At 41.0% G+C, this 25,778-nt stretch overlaps 1 protein-coding gene and 1 pseudogene across 2 annotated transcripts in view; one reads left to right on the top strand and one right to left on the bottom strand.

The window, feature by feature from the left end:
- Positions 1-25,778, bottom strand: part of IPO8 (importin 8) — a 92,183-nt gene that overhangs the window by 9,148 nt on the left and 57,257 nt on the right. For both annotated transcript variants that reach the window (XM_075551916.1, XM_075551915.1), the window contains exons 16-22: positions 25,493-25,618; positions 19,457-19,523; positions 17,505-17,630; positions 16,574-16,671; positions 9,232-9,327; positions 7,491-7,711; positions 227-432 (exon numbers count right to left, since the gene is read on the bottom strand). In XM_075551916.1, coding sequence (XP_075408031.1) covers positions 227-432; positions 7,491-7,711; positions 9,232-9,327; positions 16,574-16,671; positions 17,505-17,630; positions 19,457-19,523; positions 25,493-25,618 — 940 coding nt within the window. The remainder of the gene's footprint in view (positions 1-226; positions 433-7,490; positions 7,712-9,231; positions 9,328-16,573; positions 16,672-17,504; positions 17,631-19,456; positions 19,524-25,492; positions 25,619-25,778) is intronic.
- Positions 12,978-16,111, top strand: LOC142450569 (U3 small nucleolar ribonucleoprotein IMP4 pseudogene; annotated as a pseudogene).

Genomic DNA, 25,778 nt, shown 5'->3' with positions numbered 1-25,778 from the left:
TGGATCTGTTAGAAATCTAATTCCCAATGTGTAACAGCACTCTTAAGCTCAGTGAGAACTAACTGGGAGTTTACGTTTCGATGATGTTAATATAGAATATGTTTGCAGTATGTCAATGAATGTAAAAATGACAATGTTTAATGACTTCAAGCAGACTAAAACTAAACAAACAGAAGCCCTCAAACAAAAGCCAACCCTAGCATTCAGCATAAATAGAAGACCTTACCATTTTCCTCTGTATCAGCTTTCTCTGCGTTTGAGTGACCTCCTCGGTCTAGCAATTGTCTGGAAGCACAGACTTGCTTTAGACCGAGGAAGAGGAAGAGAATGGAGGGGACAATCTGTCCAACCACTGCATCCACTGCAGGAGGCCGGTTCTGCAACTGCAAAAGGATGCTCAGTCCTATTACACACATCTTCCGGTCATGATGCCTGCAGATTTTCAAAGGGGAAAAAACACGGGCCTGAGAAATGCACTCAAAGAGAAAACCTAGAGAAACTACAAAGAGCAAACTCTCAAGCTACATCCCAAGGTTCACTCACTGAAGAGAGTTTTCACGAAAGTGAAACGGGCCGGTTTCTCTGGATCTCACAAGTGTCCCACCTGTGGCAGGTGCACTTTGGCCACTTTTCTATCCTCTCTATTAGAGCAAAATAGTTGTGTTTTCCTTTTCCGACAGTTCCTGTTTTACACCATTTCTGGCTTGCACAACTTTACTGTATATGAAATCAATTATGACCTGATGCAAGGGGCTTAAGTGGAGAGCAAATGCCTTGAGAATGATTGGGGCAGGGAATGTATGAGTGTGCTTTATACAATTGATGTATGTATATGTATGGATTGTGGTAAGAGTTGTTGGAGTCCCTAATAAAATGTAAAAGAAGAAAAGAGAAAAAAATGATTATGGCAAAGACTGTACAGATGTGCTTTATACAATTGATGTATGTATATGTATGGACTGTGAAAAGAATTGTATGAGCCCCAATAAATTGTTAAAATAAATTTTTTTAAAAAAAATCAATTATGAATCAAATCCTGTAAATGAATTTCTGTTGCCAAAGATGTATGGGAGCCTAAAATTAGCATGGTGAATCTTGCTGTCACCTTATTTTGTAGATAATATAATAATGTATGTGGGTCTTGGAGTAATACGCTTTATTGAAACAAGAATTATCTATGTTTTACATAATAAGATTCCAAGACAGTGAAAACAATGAAGCGTTCCTTAGACTTTTCCTACATTCACTGGAGTGACAAGGCTTCTTGGCATATATACCCTATACCCACCTCAGATGTCAGAGCTGTTTAAAAACATTGCTTCAGTATTTAGGAAGCTGCACTTGATAGCTATAAATAATTCTATCCAGGTCCTCTGCTACAGGATATTTGTACACATGGATTTACTTCTGCTGCAAACATGTCCATGACTGCTGTGGAACATTCCAGATACAACGCTGTGAAAACTTGTCATTCCCTCAAAAATACTGAAGGAATGAGCCACTGGGCCTGAGGGATCAAGACTAAAGTCTCAAAGGGCACCAAGGTCAACTGGTGTGACAGAGTTCACAAGCACCTGTTCCACATCCTATCTTTATGAGTAGGGAGTGGGGTGTTAAAAACTCAGGAGCAGCCACTGAAGATGCAACTATTGGTCTCTCTCATCAAGAAGTAGAGTGATGAACATCCAAAGACACAAACAGCAGTCTGCACAACCCTGTGTGTTAGTCTGCATGCATTAGAGAAACAAATCCATGGAAACCCATATATAAAAGAGAGTTTTATGTAAAGGTTAAGTGCACATCAAGAATACATCACGGTGCCCGGCTATCAAAAGAGATAGTGTCATCTGGAGGAAAAACAATAGGACAGACAGTTCCGGGGGGACAGACAGTTCTGGGTGGGGGAGGGAGAGGAGGGTAAGGAAGTGGTATTAATAAACACAGGGACAAGGGAACAACATGAGACCCAAAATGGTAGTGAGGGGGGAGTGGCAGGCCTGGTAGGGAATGATCAAGGGTAAGGTTATGTAAAGAAGAGGTATAGCTGTAACCCAGGTGGGGACGGAGCACGGTAGTAGGGCAGGAGGAAAGTCAAGGGAGATAGAGAAAAGAGCTAGGAGTCAAAGGCATTTATAGAGGTCTAGACAAAGACATGTACATGCAAATATATATATGACGATGGGGAAATAGATCTATGTGTCTATATTTACAGGTTTAGTATTAAGGTGGCAGAAGGACCTTGGGCCTCTACTCAAGCACTCCCTCAATGCATGAATATTTTCTTTCATTAAATTGCCACTCTACGATGCTCACCCTCCCGACACAACTGCTGAAGCCAAAGCAGGTGAACAAGTAAATGTGGTGAAGAAAGCTGATGGTGCCCAGCTATCAAAAGAGATAGTATCTGGAGTCTTAAAGGCTTGAAGATAAACAAGCAGCCATCTAGCTCAGAAGCAACAAACCCACATGGAAGAACACACCAGCCTGTGTGATCACGTGGTCCCAAAGGGATAAGTTATCAGGCATCAAAAAACCAAAAAACCATATCATTGGCTGCACACCTCCATGATATGATCACCGAAGACAAACGGGTGCATAAGCAAATGTGGCGAAGAAAGCTGATGGTGCCCGGCTATCAAAAGAGATAGTGTCTGGGGTCTTAAAGGCTTGAAGGTAAACAAGCGGCCATCTAGCTCAGAAGCAAAAAAGCCCACATGGAAGAAGCACACCAGCCAGTGCGATCACGAGGTGCCAAAGGGACCAGGTATAAGGCATCATGCAAAAAAAAAAAAAAAAGAATATGTGTATGTGTGTGTGTGTGTGTGTATATATATATATATATATATATATATATATATATATATATATATATATATATATATGGGGGAACTGATTACAGGGATCCACATGTGACCTCCTCCCTGGGAGAGGGACGGCAGAGAAGGGGGGGAAGGGAGACTCCGGATAGAGCAAGATATGACAAAATAACGATGTATAAATTACAAAGGGCACATGAGGGAGGGGGTAGCGGGGAGGGAGGGGGAAAAAAGAGGACCTGATGCAAAGGGCTTAAGTGGAGAGCAAATGCTTTGAGAATGATTGGGGTGGGGAATGTATGGATGTGCTTTATACAATTGATGTATGTATATGTATGGATTGTGATAAGAGTTGTATGAGTCCCTAGTAAAATGTAAAAAAAAGAAAGAAAAGAAAATGATTAGGGCAAAGAATGTACAGATGTGCTTTATACAATTGATGTATGTATATGTATGGACTGTTTTAAGAGTTGTATGAGCCCCTAATAAAACGTTAAAAAAAAAAGAGAGAGATAGTGTCTGGGGTCTTAAAGGCTTGAAGGTGAACAAGCGGCCATCTAGCTCAGAAGCAAAAAAAGCCCACATGGAAGAAGCACACCAGCCAGTGCGATCACAAGGTACCAAAGGGACCAGGTATAAGGCATCATGCAAAAAAATATATATATACCATAGTGAATGAAGGGGGAAGTGCAGAGTGGAGACCCAAAGCCCATTTGTCGGCCACTGGAGATCCCCTCACAGAGGGGTTTAGGAGAAGAGATGGGTCAGTCAGGGTGCGATGTAGTACCGATGAAGAACACAGCTTTCCCCCAGATCCTGGATGCTTCCTCCCAACTACCATGATTCGAATTCTACCTTGCAGGACTGGATAGGGCAGAGGTTGTACACTGGTGCATATGGGAGCTGGAGGCACAGGGAATCCAGGTTGGATGATACCTTCAGGATCAGGGGTATGAGGGGCGATACTGGGAGAGTAAAGGGTGAGAGGGTTGGAAAGGGGGAATCAATTACAAGGATCCACATGTGACCTCCTCCCTGGGAGACGGACGGCAGAGAAGGGGATGAAGGGAGATGCCGGATAGGGCAAGATATGAAAAAATAATCTATAAATTATCAAGGGCTCATGAGGGAGGGGAGAGCGGGGAGGGAGGGGGGAAAAAAAGAGGACCTGATGCAAAGGGCTTAAGTGGAGAGCAAATGCATTGAAAATGATTAGGGCAAAGAATGTACAGATGTGCTTTAAACAATTGATGTATGTATATGTATGAATTGTGATAAGAGTTGTATGAGCCCCTAATAAAATGTAAAAAAAAAACCAAAAGAATACATCACAACCCAGTGCTGCCCAAGCCCACAAGTCCAACATTAGCCCATATGTCCGATACCAAACCACAAAGTCCTCCTCCACCTCATAAAACAGACACAATAATGCCGACTGCAGGAGGAAAGCCAAGTCAGTGAATGTGTAAGCATCTCAGCACTGGCAAGGGTCTCCACACGGCTGCTCCAGCACCCAGGGCTGCATCGCGGTAGGTCCATGTGGCTTCTCCTTGGGGGTATCTTGTAGGAAGTGAGCCTTGCCAGCTGAAGCAGGGAACTGATAAGGCAGCTGCACCCTGATCTGACCATCAGAAAGCAAGAGACCAGAGAACTAGAAAGGCCAGGCTCACCGGGCCATTTTTCCCTCAGCCCTTCAATTAATCCAACATGTGCTTATCAGCCAGGTTGGCACAATATACTAACTAACTCATCCTGACACCAGAAAGACTAGATGGAATGGTGCCCAGCTACCACTACCAACTGCTCTGGAAAGAATCGCATGAAGAGATGCTGGATAAGAGTGAGGAAAAATGTGGAACAGAATTGAAAATCATAAAAGAGAGCAGGCTTACTGGTCAAACAGAAACGGGCCAAGTCCAGAGGATTAGGAAAAGGAGTGAGAACAGGAAGGCGTGGGATCAATGATGGTACACTGGGGAGACTGCAGTTGATGAGCTGATTCAGAATGTGTAAGAATTGTTGACTGTAACAACTATGATCTATTCTGTAAACTTTCAACTAATTCATAAAAAGTTTAAAAAACAACAACAAAAACCTCACTGCTGACTCATAGCCACCCTACCGGACTGTAACTGTTTGCAGAAGTAGAAAGGCCCGCCTTCCTCCCAACCAGCACTGGGGCTTTCTGACTGTGGACCTTGAAGAGCTCAGGCCGCGCGCAGCCACGGCACCACCAAGCCTATGCACGGGTGATGCTGAATTCCGAAGGGGAAAAAGAGCTTCACTAATATACACTAGTTTTTCTACTACACGTTTTCCTAAGTCATTTAAAACTAAAAATTAAGAATTAAAATACAAAAAAATAAATAATTAAAAATATATTTAAGAATTAAAATACTATATTAGTACACTACTTTTAGAACACAAATATGAACGAAATGCTTTCGTGTGGGATTATAAAAGACTTCTCCCAGTTTTGCCTCCCCCAAAGACATGCCAAACATTAGGGGCTATTTCCTAGCATATGGGGGGAGTCAGATGCTTACAGACATCCTCCCTGGAGGCAGTCAGTCACCCGACTATGATAGGTTCCGCCAGCGAACAGGTCAAACCCGCTCAGTGACATCCAAGTTAGGCTACCATCCTGAATCTAGGATCCGTCCATCTTGTCACATGTATACTCCCAATCCCTCCTCTTCCTATTATGTGGATACCCCTAGACCACCCCCTCCCATTACTGTATTACCTATAGCACAACCCTTTCCTGTGACATATGTCTTCACCTGTAAGTAGGGGGCTTGCATGCCCCCAGAGAATATAAAAGCCTTGGTTAGCATTAAATCTCTCTCTCTCTCTTCACGTGGACCAACAAGTAAGACTGAGATGAGCATGCTACCATGAATTGTGTCTGACTCCATCATTTCAATCTCCCTTCTATCTCTCATGCTCTCTATAACTTTACTATAATCTTTACTTATTATCGCTGTACAATTGCACCTACTGGACCTGTGATGATGTGGTAGGGGCTGGATTCCCTTTGCACTTTTATAGTGATTTAATTGTTTAATGGGAGTTTATTAATTTTAATAACTCATTTTTATTGGAGGTTCTTACAGCTCTTATAACAATCCATACATCAATTGTGTCAAGCACATTTGTACATATGGTGCCATCAACATTTCCAAAACATTTCCTTTCTACTTGAGCCCTTGGTATCAGCTCCTCATTTTCCCCTCCCTCCTCCATACTGCCACCCTAGCGAACCCTTGATAATTTATAAATTATTTTTATTTTTGTATTTTATACCATCTGCTGTCTCCCTTCACCCACGTTGGTTTAATGAGTTTACTAGAATAAACAGAATAAACTCTACGAAGAAGGTATTATATATTACATGCTTCCACTATCCTCCTCACTAGCGTTGCTTAATTCATTACAGTTATTAATACCATAGAAGTGGGCTAGGACCAGAACTGGACCAGACCTGAGGTCTTTTCATGCATGCAGCGCATAACTATCAGGGCGCAGTTAGATGCTTAGTGAAAGGAGCGCCAAAGAAGCCAAGGAAGCACAGGTGTGATGCAAGTGCATGCAGCAGCTTAGAGAGCTAGCCTTTCTATCTTTGGAAATTGCACGTCGACGCCAACAGAGACATAAGCTTTCCAGCTGCCCAACGGTGAATGACCAAATCTCTACCTCCTAAATCTTCATCAGAGGTAACTTTCACACAACGTATTTCAAAAGCAGGTCTCTCCCTTTCAAGGCTTTAAAAGGAAATCTCAATTAGGGGCAAGGCCCAGTCTCCTACAAGCAAAAACTTAGTGTATTCACAATTCGTAGCCATGAAGTATGCCCTGTTGCCACCCCCATTCTAAGTCTACCATCCTAATTCAGACCTCCATCCCCTCCCAACCGTGAACAGTAAGTCCTCCCTTCCACAAATATTTCTAAACAATGCCTTGCAAGACTTAAATAACACCAGTGTTCCCAGGGCTTTAATTAAAGCAAATATCAAACTAGCTCAAATTTTAGCATAAAGCAGTCACTAATACGAGGCTTCCAGAGTTCATGGAAAAACAGAAGTGAGCAATAATGAAATTTCCCCATGAACTATTGAAAATTCCCCCAACCCCTGCCGTATGTTTTCGGAGACTGCCACTACTTGGAACGCCCCTTTCTTATGGGAGAAACCCTGGAGAGTGCCTCACAGAAGTCAGCGCTCCTACCAGCCAGCCTCTGGGCCAGCACTAACAACCGTTCTGTCCCCACGATGGAGAACAGATCCGCAGAGAGTGAACCATCTGACACCGCACCTATCACTCTGCCAGGCTGCTGCCTTCTTCCCTGGGAACCTGATTCCATCGCAAAGGTTTTCAACCACACACACGTGGTCGTCATGAATCCTATGGGCACCTCATTCTTGTTGCCTAAAGATATCATGATACACATAAGGCAAAAACGTGTTGAAGGGCAATGTTTAACTTTCAGACCCTGCATTCTTTCCACAAGATTAGACTACTGAAACACATTCTTAAATCTATATAAGTTGTTAATCGTATACTAAACGTAATGCTCAAGATGTAAACATACGGTTTCTGCCATGCAATTAGGTGTCTATTAGTAAGTTAACTGTCCAGAAACAGAGATGTGGTACAAAGTTCAAAAGACACTTACCCAAGAAAACAATCTGTATCATTCATCCACTGATTTATAAACTGAGCAGTTATGGGCCCAGGGTTGTGCGGTAAGTGAGTTTGTTCTAATGTGTGCAGCAGTAAATCAGGGTTGTAATACAAGGCAGCAATCGCTACTTGAAGACACATGGTCCGGAGCTCACTAGTCTTGACACCTCGGGTTAATCTCTCCAAAACAAGTTGAACAAAGAGTGGAATGCACTGGAGGAAGAATGAGAGAAAAAGAGTCAAACACACAGAACACCCAAGTGGTTTTCTTTCCCCAAGTGATTTCCACAGAGGGCCAAATACTGGCAAGACAGAGTGAGCAATACAGAAGCCCACGGCCCTCAAGTCCATTTGACCCATGGAGACATTATGCAGGGCCCCAAGGCTGCAAACTCTTTATAGAAGCAGACAGCCTCATTGTTCTCCCACAAAGCAGCTGGTACGCTTGAACCACTGACTTGGCAGGTAGCAGTCCAACACTCACCCCACAGTGCCAGCAAAGCTCCTAAGAATTACCTAGAACGTTCTAACAAAGTCTATGAAACTTCTGCTTACAAAATAACTTTTAGCATTATTAAGCCAACTTATATTCTCATTAAAAACTGAAGAGATAAGAACCAAACTAAGCCAAACTCATTGCCATGAGGTCACCGCCAACTCATAGTAACCCTACAGGGCAGGGTAGAACTGCCCCCATGAGTTCCCAATACTGTAGCCCTTTACAGCAGTAGAAAGCCTGTCTTTCTCCCCAAGAGCTGCTATTGGTTTTAAACTGCCAATCTCGCAGACCAAGCTCCACACAGAGATGAAACAGCCCAAAGCAGTCCTACAGGGCACTGTCCAAAGTCGCCTTCCTTTGCAAATACAAAGTCGAGTTGAGAGTGATATACACGGAGTCTATACTCTACAAAATGAGGACACAGCAATTGCAATGTTTAAGGTAAACTACTAGAACAGGGTTTTCCTTGGATAAATCAAATTGGAAATAAATGAGCAGAACTGATCCTGAGCCTGGGGTGATCAGAATTTTATGAAAAATAAATTCTGTTGATATAAATAAAAGAAGAAAAAGACAGAAGAGAACATGTCAGACTCAGCACATTAAAGCTAAGTCATCTAATGCCTAGTTTAAAGTGCAAAATATGGACTAATGTTATCACAAGTGTGGTTCATAAATGAAATCTCAATAGATCCATTATTAAAAAATTATAGAGCAAAATGTACAGACAGAGCTGAGAGACAAATCCACAATTATGCTTGAAAACTAACTTGCTTCTCAGCCATTGAACATCGTATCACAAAAGTGTAAATAAATTATCTTGTGGAAAATGCTTTTTGAACTTATCAAGAGAAATATTTCTTTTTATTTTTCCATTTTTGGTTGTTTTAAAATTTCTGATTAGAAAAGACCACCCAGAGAATCTAAAGAGCACACTCAAAAATAAAGTGGACATACACATCTCTGGGAACCCAACTGAGTAGAATCTGCACATTTATCATCTTATTTTTAGTGATGACTACTTAATGTTTTTTTAATTATTAAAATTAACATTCTATTCTCCTGAGTATCCTCTTTTAGGCTAGAATGAAACATCATTTTCAAATTGTCTTTTTCTTTATCATTTACTAAGATTCACACCAGCAGGCACCAGCTTTTAGATTTCTATCATAATAGAAACAAAATGTTAATCAAGCAAATACATTTCAACTGTAAGCACCATCAATGTGCCTACCTGATCAATTCCCCTTCCTTTGCACTGAAGAATGATGACTTCGAGGAGCTTGGCTGCATGGCACTCTGCATCTTCTCCTGCGTCTCCAGACAGCACCTGCGGTGATCACGACCATTTAGCTCAGCACTCAGTGGCATTACGTGAAGCTAACTAGCCCAACAGGAAGCAGTCATCCCATAGAAGAGCACCCTCAGGAATCATAACTGCTTGCTTGAAATAGTCCACGCCGATCCCACAGGTCAAAACAGCAGTGTCTGCCTATCTGCTCTAATTCCTCATGAATAAAGAATAATCCTTAACATATTTGACTCTGAATTAATGAAGTACATACACTGTCCAAGTTAACTGATCAGATAAACAAAGTCTCATTAAAGGCCTCAAAGCAAGAGAACACATGAAAGTAAAAGAAAACTAAATAACCTACCAAAATAATAAAACAAATGCCTTATAGTTCCTTTGGAATTTGTCCTCATATACTCATTGTTTTCATAATTACCATAATTTTATATATCACACATTTCTATTGCCTCACATGAAAAATTAGAATTTTTAAAATGATAATTGGATTTCCCAGTCTTTCTGATCATATAGGTCAATATTGTATGACAGTATATTAGACTGTTACCCTACTATAAAATAGTTTCAAGTAATAATTCTCTGGATCAACCTAACGAACAGAGGTTCAAACCCAGCAGCTGCTCCTCAGGCTTGAAGCCTTGCCAATCAGCTTCCACAAAGGCTGCAGTCTTGGAAACTGATGAGGCATTTCTATTCTGTCCTGTAAGGTCACTATGAGTTAAAACTGATGCAGCAGGGCACGACAATAAACCATTCTTTAATGCACATATTCTTCTGCATAAAACTTGGAATATAGTTACATAATAGAGTTCTGAAAATAGTTTCTTCCATTAGAATATACTTACATTAGAAATTAAGTAACAAGGGTCCAAACACAGGGGAGAGAAAAGACTTTACCAAAGCAATAAGATGAGAATAGAAATTAATCAAATTTTAAAATGAGCTACAGATAAAAACAAAAGACAAAGCATACAAACCTTTGCCAAGATTACTTTTTTCAAAGAAAAATGAAAAATATTAACAGGAGAGACACACATATGAAAGAGAATACTGTTGTTTACATATTTGAAAAGTAGAGAAGTGTAATTTCCTAAAATACAACTTTTTTTTAAAAAGACAACTTTTTAAATAAAACTTTTAAAACTAAATGAAGAAGTTTCAGATAATTATGACAGACTGAACACTCTTTAATTTCATTCCACCTCGAAACCCCATTAAAATGGCCAAAGGCCCACAAAAACAGAGAAAAGGAAAAGGGCAGTAAAAACTTCCAGCAATAGGAAAAAAGGCTACAAGACAGAGGGGTTAGTGAGAACTGACTTAGAAGAACCACAAAGCTGAATGTAAGCAGTTAAGTGGATGAGCCAACACTCAACTCAGTTTATCTCTAGGGTGGCATTTCCTGGTCTAGATTCTAAATGAGAATGGGCACTGGATCCATCCAGCCCTGCACTGCCACTGTGTCTTAGAAAAGCTCCCTAATCTCACTGTCCCCCTCTATAAGACTGGGATCGTGGGAGAGTAAGACCTGGATGTAAGAGTAAGCAGCCTAGTCTCTACACTTGTGGCCACAGAGATTGGAAGACCAGCTCTCTGTGAGAAGACTTCACAGTTCCAAGACAGAGATAAAACCTATTACACATTCTCCAGATGGAAATAGTTCTCTCCACAATGCCCTCCTTTAAGATGCTAATATAAACTGCCTTTCATGGGCACCTGACTTTTCACTACTGTAAGATGCCTATCTTTCAAAGCAGCAAAGTTGTTGGTCTTAGCAAGCTGTGAGTCAGCCTCTCCTTTGCGTATTAGATGCTAGCTACTAATAGTGAAGTCCAGATGTGTATAATTCTCCAGGAAACAGGCTCTTTGCATAGACTCTCTACAATAAGTTACTTCCTACATACGCCTGGTTTCTCAGTGCTGAGAATGTGCTATCTCTACAGCATTCTGCGTGTGCTGTTTACTCTTCTTAAGAGCGACTGTCACCATTTGTGCACTAGCATGCCAGACACTTCCTTGGAGATGTTCTCCCAAGAGTCGTCAGGTTATCTAAGGTTCACACTTTGTCCAGTCTATTGTGTATGTGCCTGATGGAGGTCTGCGCTCCTCTGCTGTACGTTCTCTGTTAAAAGTTTCTCTCTGATTCTAACCTGGGAGGTGAGCCCCTGTGCCCTGTCCTTTCTATCTTATTTATATTTCCTTAATCGCAGAAGCCACTCCTAAGGGTCCTTCCAACTGTGGGGCTGAATTCCCACTGGGATAATCACAGTACTTACCCTCACCAGGATATATGACACAGAAAGTAGAGGAGGGAAAATCACTCTTTTCCCAAACGTGTATGGTTTAGAAATTAAGACAGGTCTAGAACCAAACTAGTTGGGTTTCTGTCTGGCTGGAACCGATAGAAGTATGTGACTTTAAGGCAATTTACTAAGTCTCAGGTAGAATTTAGAAATTGTGCCTTGGTTTCCTCATCCATAAAAAAGGGACAGTTTCTTTTTATTATTTTTTCAAGGTTAGCAGTTTATTAATGAAGTTAATGAGTTAAAAAAGCTCTGTCAATTATTTAGACAGAACAGTCTCCGGTGTTTTCCCCCATGGCACTATGGTTCAGTGAGGGATGTCATGCCTTGTTGTGGGGCCGGCCCTATGGTCCTCTCTGTGCATTGTCTGCTGAGCAGGAATATCATCATCAGGGCTTGGTGGGCCAGGATATGTTCCCCTCACTCTCCAACCCTCTTCTTTTCTCCTGTGTGCTCTGATCAGACGTACCTCTCTCCCCAAGCTGTAACTTCAGTGCTGTCCTCTGAAGTGCATTCTTTTTAGGGGGTTTATAAAGCTTAAATGAGCAAATATCTATAAAGTGTTTAGGAAATAACTAAGGTAGGCACTAAGAGATCAATCAATGTGGTAGTTACATAATATGGTGTCAATTTGAGGATTAAGAGTGCAGGGGTGGACTCTAGGCTGTCAATAAGAATATAGCCAATGAGATCTCTGTGTGGGCATGGCCTTTCCCTAAGGATTCTGGGAATTCCTGAATTTTCTTCCTTGGAGGCAGGAGACATCTCTTTCCACTCATTCCCTGGGACACACTGCAGCTGACAAGACACATGGAATTGTGCTAGTGTCCAGAGATGGAGAAGTCACATGGACCTACCCTGATGCAACAGGACCTTTGAAGCCAGAGAAGCCACGTAGAGACCCCTGCCAGTGCTGAGATGCTTACATCTCAATGCCACTGGATCCAAAGACTTTCTACCCACTGGCCTGTGATCATTTTGCATTCAGTGTCATTGTGTGTTTCATGAGTCTGAAGAGAACTTTATAGATTGGTTTCGGACATAAGGGCTAATAAATACACTATGGGCTTAGACTAGACTGGGTTGGGATGCTTTCTTAATGTACAATTACCCTTTATATAAAACTCTCCCTTATACACATATAAATTTCTATGGATTTGTTTCTCTAGTCTACCCGGACTAACACAATCAATATTAACTATTATTAAAACTAACATTGTATATTATAACTATTAAGTATAGAGGCTTCATTGTGAATATCAACTTTATGCAATAAACTCATGGAAATTTTGAATTAAGAAGATAATGAAACATTTCTGGGAACTTTCTGAAGCTTCATTGTATTTGTCACAACATAGAGCAGCTATGAGGATTAGGCTGGCCTTAGGTATGTTTCTTTCTCTTTCTTTTTTTTAAGCGTTTCATTCTCATTCTTCCTCCGCTTCCCCTTTTCTTTTACTAGCAGCTACCTCTGTAACCTAAAAAAATTAACATTGCCAGGTTATTATGACGTAACACACTGGGACAAAGAAACATAAAGAAAATTAAGAACCAAGGAAACAAGTAGACTACTGGACCACATGAAGTACACTAGGCTGAGACCAGAAGGACGAGTGGTGCCCAACCACCATTACCAAGCATACCGATCAAGATGTAATAGAAGGTGCTGGACAGAGGGAGAGAAATGTACTACATGATTCAGCGTCATTTAAAAAACAAAACAAATCAAACATAATGGTCTGATAGTAAATGGTACAGATTATGGTCTTGGCCCACAGACCTAGACCCTTCAAAGCTAGAACTGAACTCACTCCCAGAGATCATCTTTCAAATAAACAAACAAAACATTTTTCAACGAAAAGAAAAAACAAAGGCATCAAGTCAATTCCAATTCACAGCAATCATGCACGGGGCTTCTTCACACAATAAATCTTCACAGGTCAAAAAAAACAACATCTTTCTCCCACCAAAAGGCTGTTGGACCTGAACCACTAACCTGGTGGTTAGCAGCCAATGCCAAAACCACCAGAACTACTTAGTCAAACAATAGACGGCCCTATAAAATGAATGGTAGCCCCAAGAAAGTGCTTCTCAGGACAATCAACAAGCTCAAGCAGGCAGCCAGCTGGAATGAATAGGAAAGATGGGCAAATGGAATTGGGGCCCACAGATGCGGCTGAAGAGTGCTGCTACATTGCAACTGAGGCACAACCAATGTCACAAAACAAAGTGTCTTCAAAAGTAAAAACGTGTCTCAACTGTGGAATGGAAAACTAATTAATTCTGTGAACTTCCGCCAAGCCGTAATAAAATGCTCCCTATACTTCCTGCCTCCAAATAATAGCTATTCAATCTCCTCAAGGTTAGCTGTAAAAAAATGTATGTTCTTTCCAAAATCTCCTACTGTCTTTAAAACTCAAGTAGGCCCTAAACTAGATATACTGTTATAGGTTCAAAATTCTTAACAAATCCTAGCACACATCTCTTCAAGTAAGGAAAATGGGTTGTTTCCCCAACTCTCCACAGAGGTAAAATGTTTACTTCTGGCTACTTGAGTTACAGCTACCTGCCAGTTTTATAAATACATTCACACATTCCTATGTGGAAAGTTCTATATTTATGGATGTATAGACACTCATCCAGAAGAGAAAAAAATTCAGTCATCAAACATTAATTCCATGATATACCCTACAGAAGACCAAATCTAACCCGTGACAAAGATACTGTAGTCTATAACCAAGTTTGTATGTAAATATAAATGCATGTAATTATAAATTATATTTTTATTGAACTGAATGCTTTCTCCAACTATTACATTTTTGGACTTAAACGTCCAAATTTATTTATATCTATTAGTTTCTAACATATACATCCAATTTCTTTTTTTTTTTTTTTTGGGGGGGAGACAATATTTTTTTAATGATTTTATTAGGGGTTCATACAACTCCTTTTTTATCTTTTTTTAAATTTTAACAATTTATTAGGGGCTCATACAATTCTTATCACAGTTCATACATATACATACATCAATTGTATAAAGCACATCTGTACAGTCCCTGCCCTAATCATTTTTTTCTCCTCTTTTCTTTTTTTACATTTTATTAGGGACCCATACAACTCTTATCACCATCCATACATATACATACATCAATTGTATAAAGCACATCCATACATTCCCTGCCCCAATCTTTCTCAAAGCATTTGCTCTCCACTTAAGCCCCTTGCATCAGGTCTTTTTTTTTCCCCTCCCTCCCCTTTCCCCCCTCCCTCATGAGCCCTTGGTAATTTATACCTCGTTATTTTGTCATATCTTGCCCTATCCGGAGTCTCCCTTCCCCCCTTCTCTCAATTTCTTTTTTTTAATCAATGTTATTACTTCACAGATCTCCAAACTGTGATATAAGTGCTCAATCTACCTAGCATTTCGCTTTAACAAAGAAACTAGTGTTTTCAAAAGAAAATGACTTACTCTAAGTGTAAAACAAACGGGTATGAAAGTCAGTGAGGATGAACGGAAGTGGAAAATGTACGGCAACCACTTTGATCAAAGATTCTAACCTGACACTGAACCTCTCCCAACCTTCCGCGTGAGCGAGGAAGCAAGGCTACGTTGCGCCGTGTTGCGGTGTTGAGCCGTGCAAAAACCTCACTCGCTCCCAAGCCCACGTGGAAGGGGCGCTCGGGATGCTGCTCCGCGGGCACCTGGACCGCCAGGCCCGCGAGGACAGACGGACAGCCTAGAAGGAGCGGCCCGACGCGCGCTCCAAGCTGCCCCCCAGTGCCGTCCGCGTCGCGGGCTCTGGCGCTGCAGGGTCCCTGGAGTTGGAGGATGCTGCTGGGGAAGGGGTGACCAGCCATGCGGATGATGAGTATTGACGGGCAGGGGCGGAGCACCCTAAGATCACCACCGCCCGAGATCCCAGTTCCGCCTCAAGCCATTTGCAAAGGATCGGAACCTGGCGTTCCCGGTGCCCAGCACCCGAGCCCAGGCCCGCAGGTGGGCGCGCTGGTGCGAGCCCGCGAAGCCCATGGAGTGACCGACCTGCCGGTGGATCACCAGCCCCTGGATGCCCGCGGGGCTTATTGCAGCCACCTGCCGTTCGGTCCCCCCACCCCCGCACCCCACCCTGCAACGTCGTCCTGCCGCACGGCATCCCTGAGCTGGGCAGTCAGAAGTCAAGCCCCACTCATTATGGCGGCTTCCCCTCCTGCCTGGCAAACGGGTCTCTGCCATCCTGAAAGGCCTGCTCCCTGTCCCCAAAGATGGCAGCAACGGGAGCATCGCTTGTGCAAACCAGGATGGCTACGTCTCCTTCCAACGCCGCACCTACAAGGTGGACCGCCACAACGTGAGCTGACTGAAGCCGGACCTCGCGTTGAGCTCAAGTTGTGTGTGATTCGCCTGGGCGCGTTGGCACAGGAGGCCACAGCCATGCTGAGCGGCGCTGGCCCCCTGCACCCACACTGCACGCCAGAGGGTCTGCCTGAGTGCTGACTGAGCTTTGTTCATTGGTCAGAGACGGGCTTGCAGCACAGGAAATGGGACTGTTATAGACTCGTGAAATTATAGCTAGGGGTTCTTTTTATTTAATCATTTTATTGGGGCCTTCTACAACTCTTATCACAATCCATCCATCCATCCATCCATCCATCCATCCATCCATCCATCCATCCATCCATCCATCCATCGTGAGCTATCGGTTCTTTAGGAGGAACCACAATAAATCCTGTCTGCCACTTAAAAAAAAAAAGTGGTGAGCATTATTAAGCAAAATAGACAACATGAAATTTCCAGATTTCAACAGTTGCAAATTTCCAAGCTCCATTTGAAAATACAAATGATAAATGTATTATGATGGAGGCAATTTAGAACTCAATACTTAACAAACAAATTGAAAGCTTCTGAAGTAAAATGTCTAAACAATTCAGACGAACTTCACAACTGATTAAGACATGCTTACCTTTCTACACATTGTAAAAAATATCTCTAGATGCTTTGGATTTGACAGCAAGGTATTTGTATCTATTGTCACATAATTATGCAAGAGAGGCATCATGTCTGGAAAAGAAATTTAAAATCCTGATGAGAAATGAGTAACAGGAGTAGAACTCAATTATTCCCACTGAACTCACACTTCCAAGGCAGTCATACATTATTAATATTCCCTTGCAACCAAGCCACAAAAAAGTGGTTGTCTATCTTATTTATCATTGAGTAAAATGTGAGTAAAAAAATTAATATGCTCAATATTTACTATAGTAATTACTTGGAATATTTTCTTCTTGGTAGCACTCCTCACCATCTGTCACACCGGTGACAAATGTCCAACTCATAGATAATTCCTACATGCCCTTTAATATTATGTCAGTTACTCTTACTTTGAAATGGCAGTCACCTAGACGTGCCTGCATGGGCTTCAAAATCACTAAAAGGATTTCCATCTTTGCACCTGTATTCTGACTGACTTACAATTTCTTAAAAATACATTAAGAAAGGCTCTCATTTACACTCCAGGGGCTGCCTGGACTGTATTTTCTTGCTTGTTTATCTGAGGGCTTCCCACCCTTCCAACTCCTACTTTGTTCATTACTGTGTCGCATCGCTTAGACTACTACTTGGACTATGGCAGATAGCAACAAAAAAATTACTGAATTACTGCACAGATATACTCTGGCTGAAAACTGATTTAAGACATCATAAGAAATGCTGAATACCTTCCATTGCCTACACACCTAGCATGGAAACATACTGTTACATTAGCCTCACCTTCTACTTGACAGAGAAAAAAGGACACTTATTTGCTGATTAGTAGTAGACTTATATGTGTCTTTATTAAAATTGGCCAAAGAAAGTCTTAGACATACAAAAGCAAAAATACACTAAAACCATACCTGTGAAATATTCAAAACAATCCTGCTGAAAAACTTCATATAATATACCTAAAAGCTGCCACATTTGAGGGGAAATACTATGACAAGTTAAACTATATGCCAGTGAAAGAATTTCTTCATAAAATTCTAGAAAAGAAAAAAAATTCTAGTTAGATGCTAGGAAACAGCAAAAGTTAGACAAAGACCCTACAGAGGAAGATAAAGGCTATATATTCATGCATGTCCCCCTCAGTTCTAATGTACTTACAAATATGTACATTTTCCCACCAGTATTAGAAATGCGCGCCCAGTTTTCTACTAAAGGGTGGGAAATAAGAAGCTTGGGGATGGCGGCTCTAAGTTGTGGCTCCTCTCTTGAACCTTGTTCTGCACGCTACAATGCACATCTGCCTCAGGCACACAGTAGCAGACCTGGGCTGCTACCTTCAAAATGCTTGGGTACTATGGAAAAGTGGCCTCACCTACAAAATTCCCATCAGGATGTAACATGTAGCCCTGGTTACTGATTCTATTCAGAATTGAGGCACTACAATAGATAATCAGACAATAATTAGCTCATTATTTCTGATATGAAGTATCCTTTCATATTTTTCAACCTCAGGTTGAAGAAACCTTATATGAACTTCACACCAGTTCTTGACTTCTCAAAGTCTGAAATTTTAAATTGCATGTGCTTTTAAAACTCCCAAGACAGAAACTTCCTCAGCGGGTGTGCGCTATGTCAGTCTCTAAAGGAAAATGCAGGAGAAAACAGAAAGAACCCTGGGGGGAAAGCATCAGACTGCTAACCCGCACACGGGTTCACACCCACCAAGCTGCGCGTGACAAAGATGGGCCATCTGCTCCTGGAAGGCTGTGCAGCTTGGGAAACCCTGTATCGGTCGCTGTGAACCCGAGAGTGTGAAAGCAATGGGTTCGGCTTTGAACATTACCGAGTACCGTTGATTCTTGAACAATGGGAGTCTGAAGGCTGCGGACCCATGTGGCCCTGTCTACCACAATACCATAAGCCTTAACACCACCACGGGGCCCATAGGAAGTGCCACTACTGTTGCTGGAGATATTCCCCAGAAAACTCATGTTATCACAAAATCGATTTGTTTGATATGTACCACAGCCTCAGGTCTGCAGTGTGGCTGCTCACCATTTACACTAACTCAATCATCCAGTTTATGGACCATTAGTTTTTTTTTTTTTTAAGTTGACGAGAAAAAAAAGAAAATACTGTCTTAGAATTTATTCCAATTCACAGTGACCTCTATTTATGGTTGCCAGGACTGTGAGTCTTCATGAGAGTGACACCTTCATTTTGCTCCCACAGAGCAGCTGGTGGGTTGAAGCCATCGACCTGGCAGCTAACAGCGCAATGCCTCAGCCACACCACCACCGTCAGGGACAAACACTGCTTTTTGTGCGATACCTTTTATTTCATATTGAAACTGCAGCTTTTATGTGGACGCAATACATAATACAAAACATGTGCTCGTCAACTGTTTAGTTCATCAGGAAGGCTTTCAGTCAACAGTAGACTATAGTTAAGTAAGTGGGGAGCCAGAAGTTACATGTGGATTTTCCCATTGCAGGGCACCCTGTCAGCATGCCTGACCTCTACTGGATTCAAGGGTCAATTGTATAACTCAAAAATTGATGAGCATATCAGTTTCGCTTTCTTTATGTCAAAACCAAATCCCCTGACATCGAGCTGTCTACGGGGTTTCGGTGGCTGCAATGTTTGATGTGCACAACCTCCTCTTCCTCCCACGGAGCGGCTGGTGGGTTTGCAGTTAGCAGTCCAGCATGGACCCAAGAGCACCGCCAGGGCCGCTTCTTTCTCTCTAGGGAGCCCATTGGGTTGACTCTGAACAGCTGGAAACTGCACCTTAAGCTTGTCAAGTTAACAAAAATTTACATGCTTTACTCAATTTACCTTTTTAGCCAGCCTTTGAACTTACCAATTACATGCTTATGTAAAACAAGATCAATGATCCGTAGACAGATATTCTCCAACTGCTGAGTAATCTACAGACAAATTCAAATACTTAATTTAAAATAAACATTCTTTTACATGAATTTAATATCCCAATTAAAAACACTAGCAAAAGTTTTCACAATTCTAAAACATTCATATGAAAATAATTAATATGTAAGAAAAACGAGATAATTGTTAAGAGCAGACTAGTGATGGGGCCAAGGGTTAAATAAATAATAAAGTTACAGATGCAATCAGTTCTTCATCTAACATTTGCTACCAAATAAGTTCCTAATGGGTCAAAGAGCTCAATGTTAAATATTAAACTATTAAAATACTTGAAGAAATAAAAGAATTTCCATAGAATATTGAATGAAAATGATTCAAAGCTCAAAAAAATGAGAAATGAAAATATTGAGCCATCTGATAGTTTTTAATTTCTGCAAAATTGAGGTGAATTGTTTTCAATAAGAATCAAAGAAATCAAATTCCTCTCATGAACGATTAGGAAATCAACAGAAAAATAGGCAAAAATTTTTAAAAAAGAAACTAAAATGAGCCTAAGTCATAAAGGATGTTCATTCCCATGTCTAATAAGAAAAATCTAAATTGAAAGTGGAAGACTAACACTTTCAATGTTGGACACTAATCTGGGAAGCTGGTACACGCTGTAAAGGGCATTAGGAAACATTAACCACAAATAACAAAAAACCCAAGTTAAATAAATTACATCCAATACAGGAGACTGGTTAAACCGACCTGACAAGTTAAATAAATTACATCCAGTACAGGAGACTGGTTAAACCGACCTGACAAGTTAAATAAATTACATCCAATACAGGAGACTGGTTAAATCGACCTGATACATGATACAAGGGGATATTATATAATAATTACAAATACATAACTTTAATGATATGGAAGGATCACCAAGCTGTAATAGATTTAAAATGTCAGATGGAAAGCTGTATACAGTGTGTTACCATTTTCCATAAAAGAACAATACATACTCACTTTACATGTTCATAGAGAAATCTCTAGAAAAGCAAATAAAACCTGGTAAAAGTGGTTGCTTCCTAAGGGGAAGACCTCACTAAACACCTTTTTGTAGCCTTTTCATTTTTTATATTTCTAAAATATAAAAGATATCAGTATTATTTGCTTTTGAAAAAGAAAAACTAAAGTTCATCATATAAGTATATTCATCTAAGTATTTTAATTCAATTGAAGGAGCATATCCTTTATTGTGCTTACACTATTGCCTTGAAGTCCAAATGATGCAAATCTCCCCATTGTAAAGAATCTGGCAGTATATTTTAAATTATTAAATAAAAAGCATGTACTTTAGACTTCTAGTTTTGCTTTTCCTACATTAAGTATTTGTACACTCATGCACATGTGGTTTTCCTTTGAAAATATGGTGCCTGACTGGTTCAGATAGGAACTGGAAACGGGGAATCCAGGACAGATGAACCCCTCATGACCAATAATGAGAGTAGCAAAACCAGGAGGGTGGAGGGAAGGTGGGATAGAAAGGAGGAACCTATTACAAGACTCTACATATAATCCCCTCCCTGGAGGACAGAAGTGGGTTAAGGGAAACATCAGACAGTGTAAGACGTGACAAAATAATGATAATTTATAAATTATCAAGGGTTTGTGAGGGAAGACGGGAGGGGAGAAGGGGGGAAATGAGAAGCTGATACCAAGGGCTCAAGTAGAAAGCAAATGTTTTGAGAATGACGATGACAACAAATGTACAAATGTGCTTGCCACTATGGATGGCTGGATGGTGATGAGGTGTACCAGCCCCTAATAAAATGATTTTTTTAATGATGTGTGAGGAAGTGGAAGACACCTGTACCTATTGTTGAACTGTTAGTAAGTGGGAAACATTGCTACATCACTGCCCTATATGCTGTATTAAGATACGTATTATTCTGGAAATCCTGTGACTACCATTCTCAGTGATTATTACCGTAAATTTCCCTGACATTTAACACCAGTATTTGGGTAAACAGCATCCAGCTAAAAAAGGATTGATTCTGTACAAGTGAATAATTCAGGTACGGTGATATGGCGTTAGCCTACATTGGCTCAATATCCCTCTATCAACAGAGCTTTAAAAACTTTGTACCAGGGCTAATCCAAGACAGTATTAACAGACTGATCAGACTCTCTACCATAAATTAACAAGGAGGTTTTGAAAGGGAGACAAAGGCAGTTGAAACAAACAACAGATCCAAGAATGGGTTTCGGGCTCGCGCCAAATCCTAGCTCCAAACGTAAAAACAATTACCTATATACTTGTGAATGAGTCAAGTTTTTCAACACTCTTCTGCAGTTTTTGTGGTAAAATTGGGTGCCATGGCTGATATTCGGGTCGGCTTATACTCAAGAACATGCGGTAGTTCTTACATCGTGGCCCTCCTCATTATCCAGCCTCAGGAAGCCAACACACAAGATATGGGTGATGTAGCAAAAGGTGGTGAAGAAATTCAATGGTGCCCAGCTATCAGATAAAATAGTGTCTGAGGCCTTAAAAGGGCTGTCTCCAAACAAGCAGCCATCTAAGTGAGATGTCAACTTAGTCCACATGGAGGAAGCACACCATCACCAGTCACCAAAGGACTATAAATCATATAATTGGAAGTCGAAGGAGATGTTATCAGAGCCTAAACTGTGAGAATCCAGTTTGGGAAGGCTGTGGATGATACATTTGTGGGAACTACATAAGAAATAAACTTCCAGTCATGTCCTTCTATCGGTAATTAAGGGATGGGAGAAAAGTGATTACTAAACAGAGTGCAGTGGAGAGATGAGTATAGAAGACCAAGGGATAATCCTAACTTGAACAATTAAAACCTTGTCAGTTGATCCCCCCTACGATGCACACTGGACCTGACCTGGTTTTCAACATTTTCTGTATTTTTGGTATGCTTTGTTTTGTTCTTTGTTCACATTAGGGTTTATCTCAGAGGTGTAATGTCACTGGGGGTCACCCTCTTGGGGTTGTTTTCAGTATATGAAACCCAGGATTGATGTACCTATAGAGAACGTAGGTAAGGGTTTGGGTGGGGAGGGGTAGTGGTGGCGGTGGCAGGGTAAGAGGTCGAGACAATGACAAGGGGTGCAGGAAGGAGAAGAATGTTTGCACACTGACCGTGGTAGCAATGGTACAATTCTGCTTGACGTGACTGAACCATGGAATGACATGATACTTTAATTCCCAATTAGTAAATATTTTTTAAATGGGGGAAACTGTTGTAAAGTTTTCATTTCATAAGTCAAGGCTCAAAATCATAAAATAGACAAGAGACTCTAATCCTGGTTTTGTTTCTAATTTTAAACTATGACCTTGGTAAAGCCATTTAGCTAAGGTTTTTCATGTGTAAATAATGAAGCTAAATTTGATTAGTACCCCAATTTTAACCCATACCTCTTAATTATAAATTCACATGTTCCTTTAATATTATTTGAAGATCTGAGCCATATTCAGTGAGAGGGCCTTCCAGCCATAATCTCTTATGTGTTCTATAAGAAGACTGGATTTCACATGCCTTAAGCTGTGGTTCCATTTCGGAGGGTAGTACCTGCTAACAAGCAGGAACGGATGAGACTGACTTGTGACCTTAACAGGGGTGTCAATCACACCACCTTCTTTAATGCCTAATTTAAATACTAGTTGGGAGCCTTGGTAGCGTAGCAGTTATGCTTTGGGCTACAATCCACATGGTTGGTAGTTCGAAAGCACCAGCAGCTCCGCGGGAGAAAGAATGGATGTTCTGCTCTCAGAAGCCCACAGGGAGGTCGCTATGAGGCAGGCACTACCTCAATGACGGGTTTGGTTTAGTTATTGTGACTTAACAATGGATGTAAGGAATTATACACTAGAGCTAAGAAGAGAAGGAAAGCTTCCCGGAGTGGCCTGGGGAAAAGCTTAGCTGATGAAGATTAGCAGGAGGCCAAGGCCACTGGAAACACCCTGCCAGAGGCCCAGGTCACGTGCGCACAAACAAGCTACAGTCCAGAGGAGAGAACAGATCGTGACATGTGGGTGAAATGTGGTTACGCCATGTGGCTCCCACCAAACCACCTTTTCCTGTATGGGTCTGGTATGAAGGGGGAGGAAGATACTAAATGAATTCACCTGTGAGTAACTGGAAACAGGATTCCCTGCAATGTCATCCAGCTGTGAGTACAATAAGTTCACTGACAAGCAGAGCACCGGTGTGATCTCGTCACTGGCAAGAGCCAAGAGTGGAATGTGTCTTCTGGTCCCGGCATCTGGCTTACCTTTTGCCTGGCATCTAGACTTTGGACTGAAATGCACCTACCATGAGGCATGTCCTTAAACTTGTGTGAGTGCTGTAGACATTGCAGCAATTCACAGAACCCAGAGACGTAAGGGAGTATACTCAAGAGGGAGCTGGTTGGGGGTGGGAGGAGGCGCGGAGCAAGAGTTGCAAAAGTTCAATTTTGGGGATTTTTTTTCTTTTTTCTTTTTAAATTGTTTTATTGGGGGCTTGTACAACTCTTATCACAATCCACGCAGCCAACCATTGTGTCAAGCACATTTGTACATAGGTAGCCATCATCATTTTCAAAACATTTTCTTTCTACTTGAGCCCTTGGGATCAGTTCCTCATTTTTTTTTTTTCCCTGCACCCTGACTGGCTCATCTACCTTCTTGGGATTTTTTCAATCTCTAGCTTCTAAAGCATGATTTGAGTCCATGAGGATGTCAACGCTGCTATATTGATGTGGTGTGAATAAAAATAAAGAACACCCCATTCAGGGGTAAGAACAACAGAAACCAGAAGGGAAGGGAAACAGCAGTCAGTGTGATATTTGAAAATAATTAAAAATCTATAATCTATCAAGGAGCCACAAGGGTTGGGGGAGGGGAGAGGAGCTGATCCCAAGGGCTCAATGGAAAATAAATGTCTAGACAAGAACAATGAAATATATGTACTACTATGTCAGATACAACTGATGTATGGATTGTAACAAGAGTTGCCAGAGCCCCCAATAAAAAAAATTTTTAATAAAATAAACTCAATTTTTCGCGGTGGAAAAAGGAAACATCACCTTCCGAAGTACATAGACCTAAGTGGAGGATGTGTTGAGAAACACATTCTCATTTTGATGTCTGTGTTTAATAAAAGCTTCTATGATTTTTTATAGCAGTACTTTTGACAAACTCTTGCATACACTTTAAGAGAACATATCTATTAAGATGATCAGGTGAAGATATTCTACTGTGAAAAACTAACACCGAGGGAAATATGACTAAGACTATATTCCCTAATTTATAACAGAAGTATTCCATGGTAGGAAAGCCACCACTTTGGTAAGTTAGAAATAAAGTCCATGTACATTATCCTGCTTTAAATATCATTCCCACAGATTCTCCCCTAAGAGCTGTGCTGCCTTAAAGTGAGCACAGGGTTGATTCTATCTCCCTATAGAAGCAGACATTCCTATTGTTATCGCCCCCCACCACCCCCCACTGTGTCACCCAGCCCACTTCATACCTTCCCCCAATGCAGGTATTAGGTTTCCTCACCTGTGAGTTCTGGGTCCTTACTGTAGTGACCTTGTGACAATGTTACAACTGAATATGCATGCCTTATGGCTACCTACAAATATCCCAAGATAATAAAGACACTCTCTTTCTCCTCTCCCTTCTCCCACCTCCACATAGACCACCAAGAAGGGCTGAAGTGAGCCTGCTACCATAAAATGTGTCTGATTATTTTATTCTCTCTCCTATCTTCTATGACTTTTCTACAATATTTACATATTATCGCCGTACAATTGCACCTACGGACCCTTCAGTTGTTAGAAGCTGGTTTCCTCTGACGTTCTACCTTTGAAATTGATGATAAGTTTTAAATTTTGCAACAGACTAAATAGCAATTTAAAATCAAGCTTTTAAAATGCATCTCTATTAAGCATACAGATTTCAAATAATGCACTGTAAAAGCAGAATAAAATGTATACAAAGGTAATCCACCTCTTTATGATCTTCTACCACTGTCAAGATAGTGTCAATGGTATGTAAAATTCCCATAGCCATTACTGTCTTGTCTTCAACTTCTTCGTATTCATCACTTTGAAGAACTTTGCCAAATATCTCAGCCTATAAAAATAACATTGAAATAATATTCAATAATTGGTACAATCCCCGACCAATATAAGTTAGCAAGAAATTAAGTCTTTCCCAAAAGAGGTAGTTATATATATATAAAATTATCATTATTCAAATTCTAATTCTTGTACTCCTTATCATGTATTTTCTT

Source organism: Tenrec ecaudatus, chromosome 6 (assembly GCF_050624435.1).
Source record: "Tenrec ecaudatus isolate mTenEca1 chromosome 6, mTenEca1.hap1, whole genome shotgun sequence".
NCBI classification, from domain to species: Eukaryota; Metazoa; Chordata; class Mammalia; order Afrosoricida; family Tenrecidae; genus Tenrec; species Tenrec ecaudatus.
Note: the sequence above shows the minus strand (reverse complement) of the source record. Positions and strands in the feature narration are given on the sequence as shown.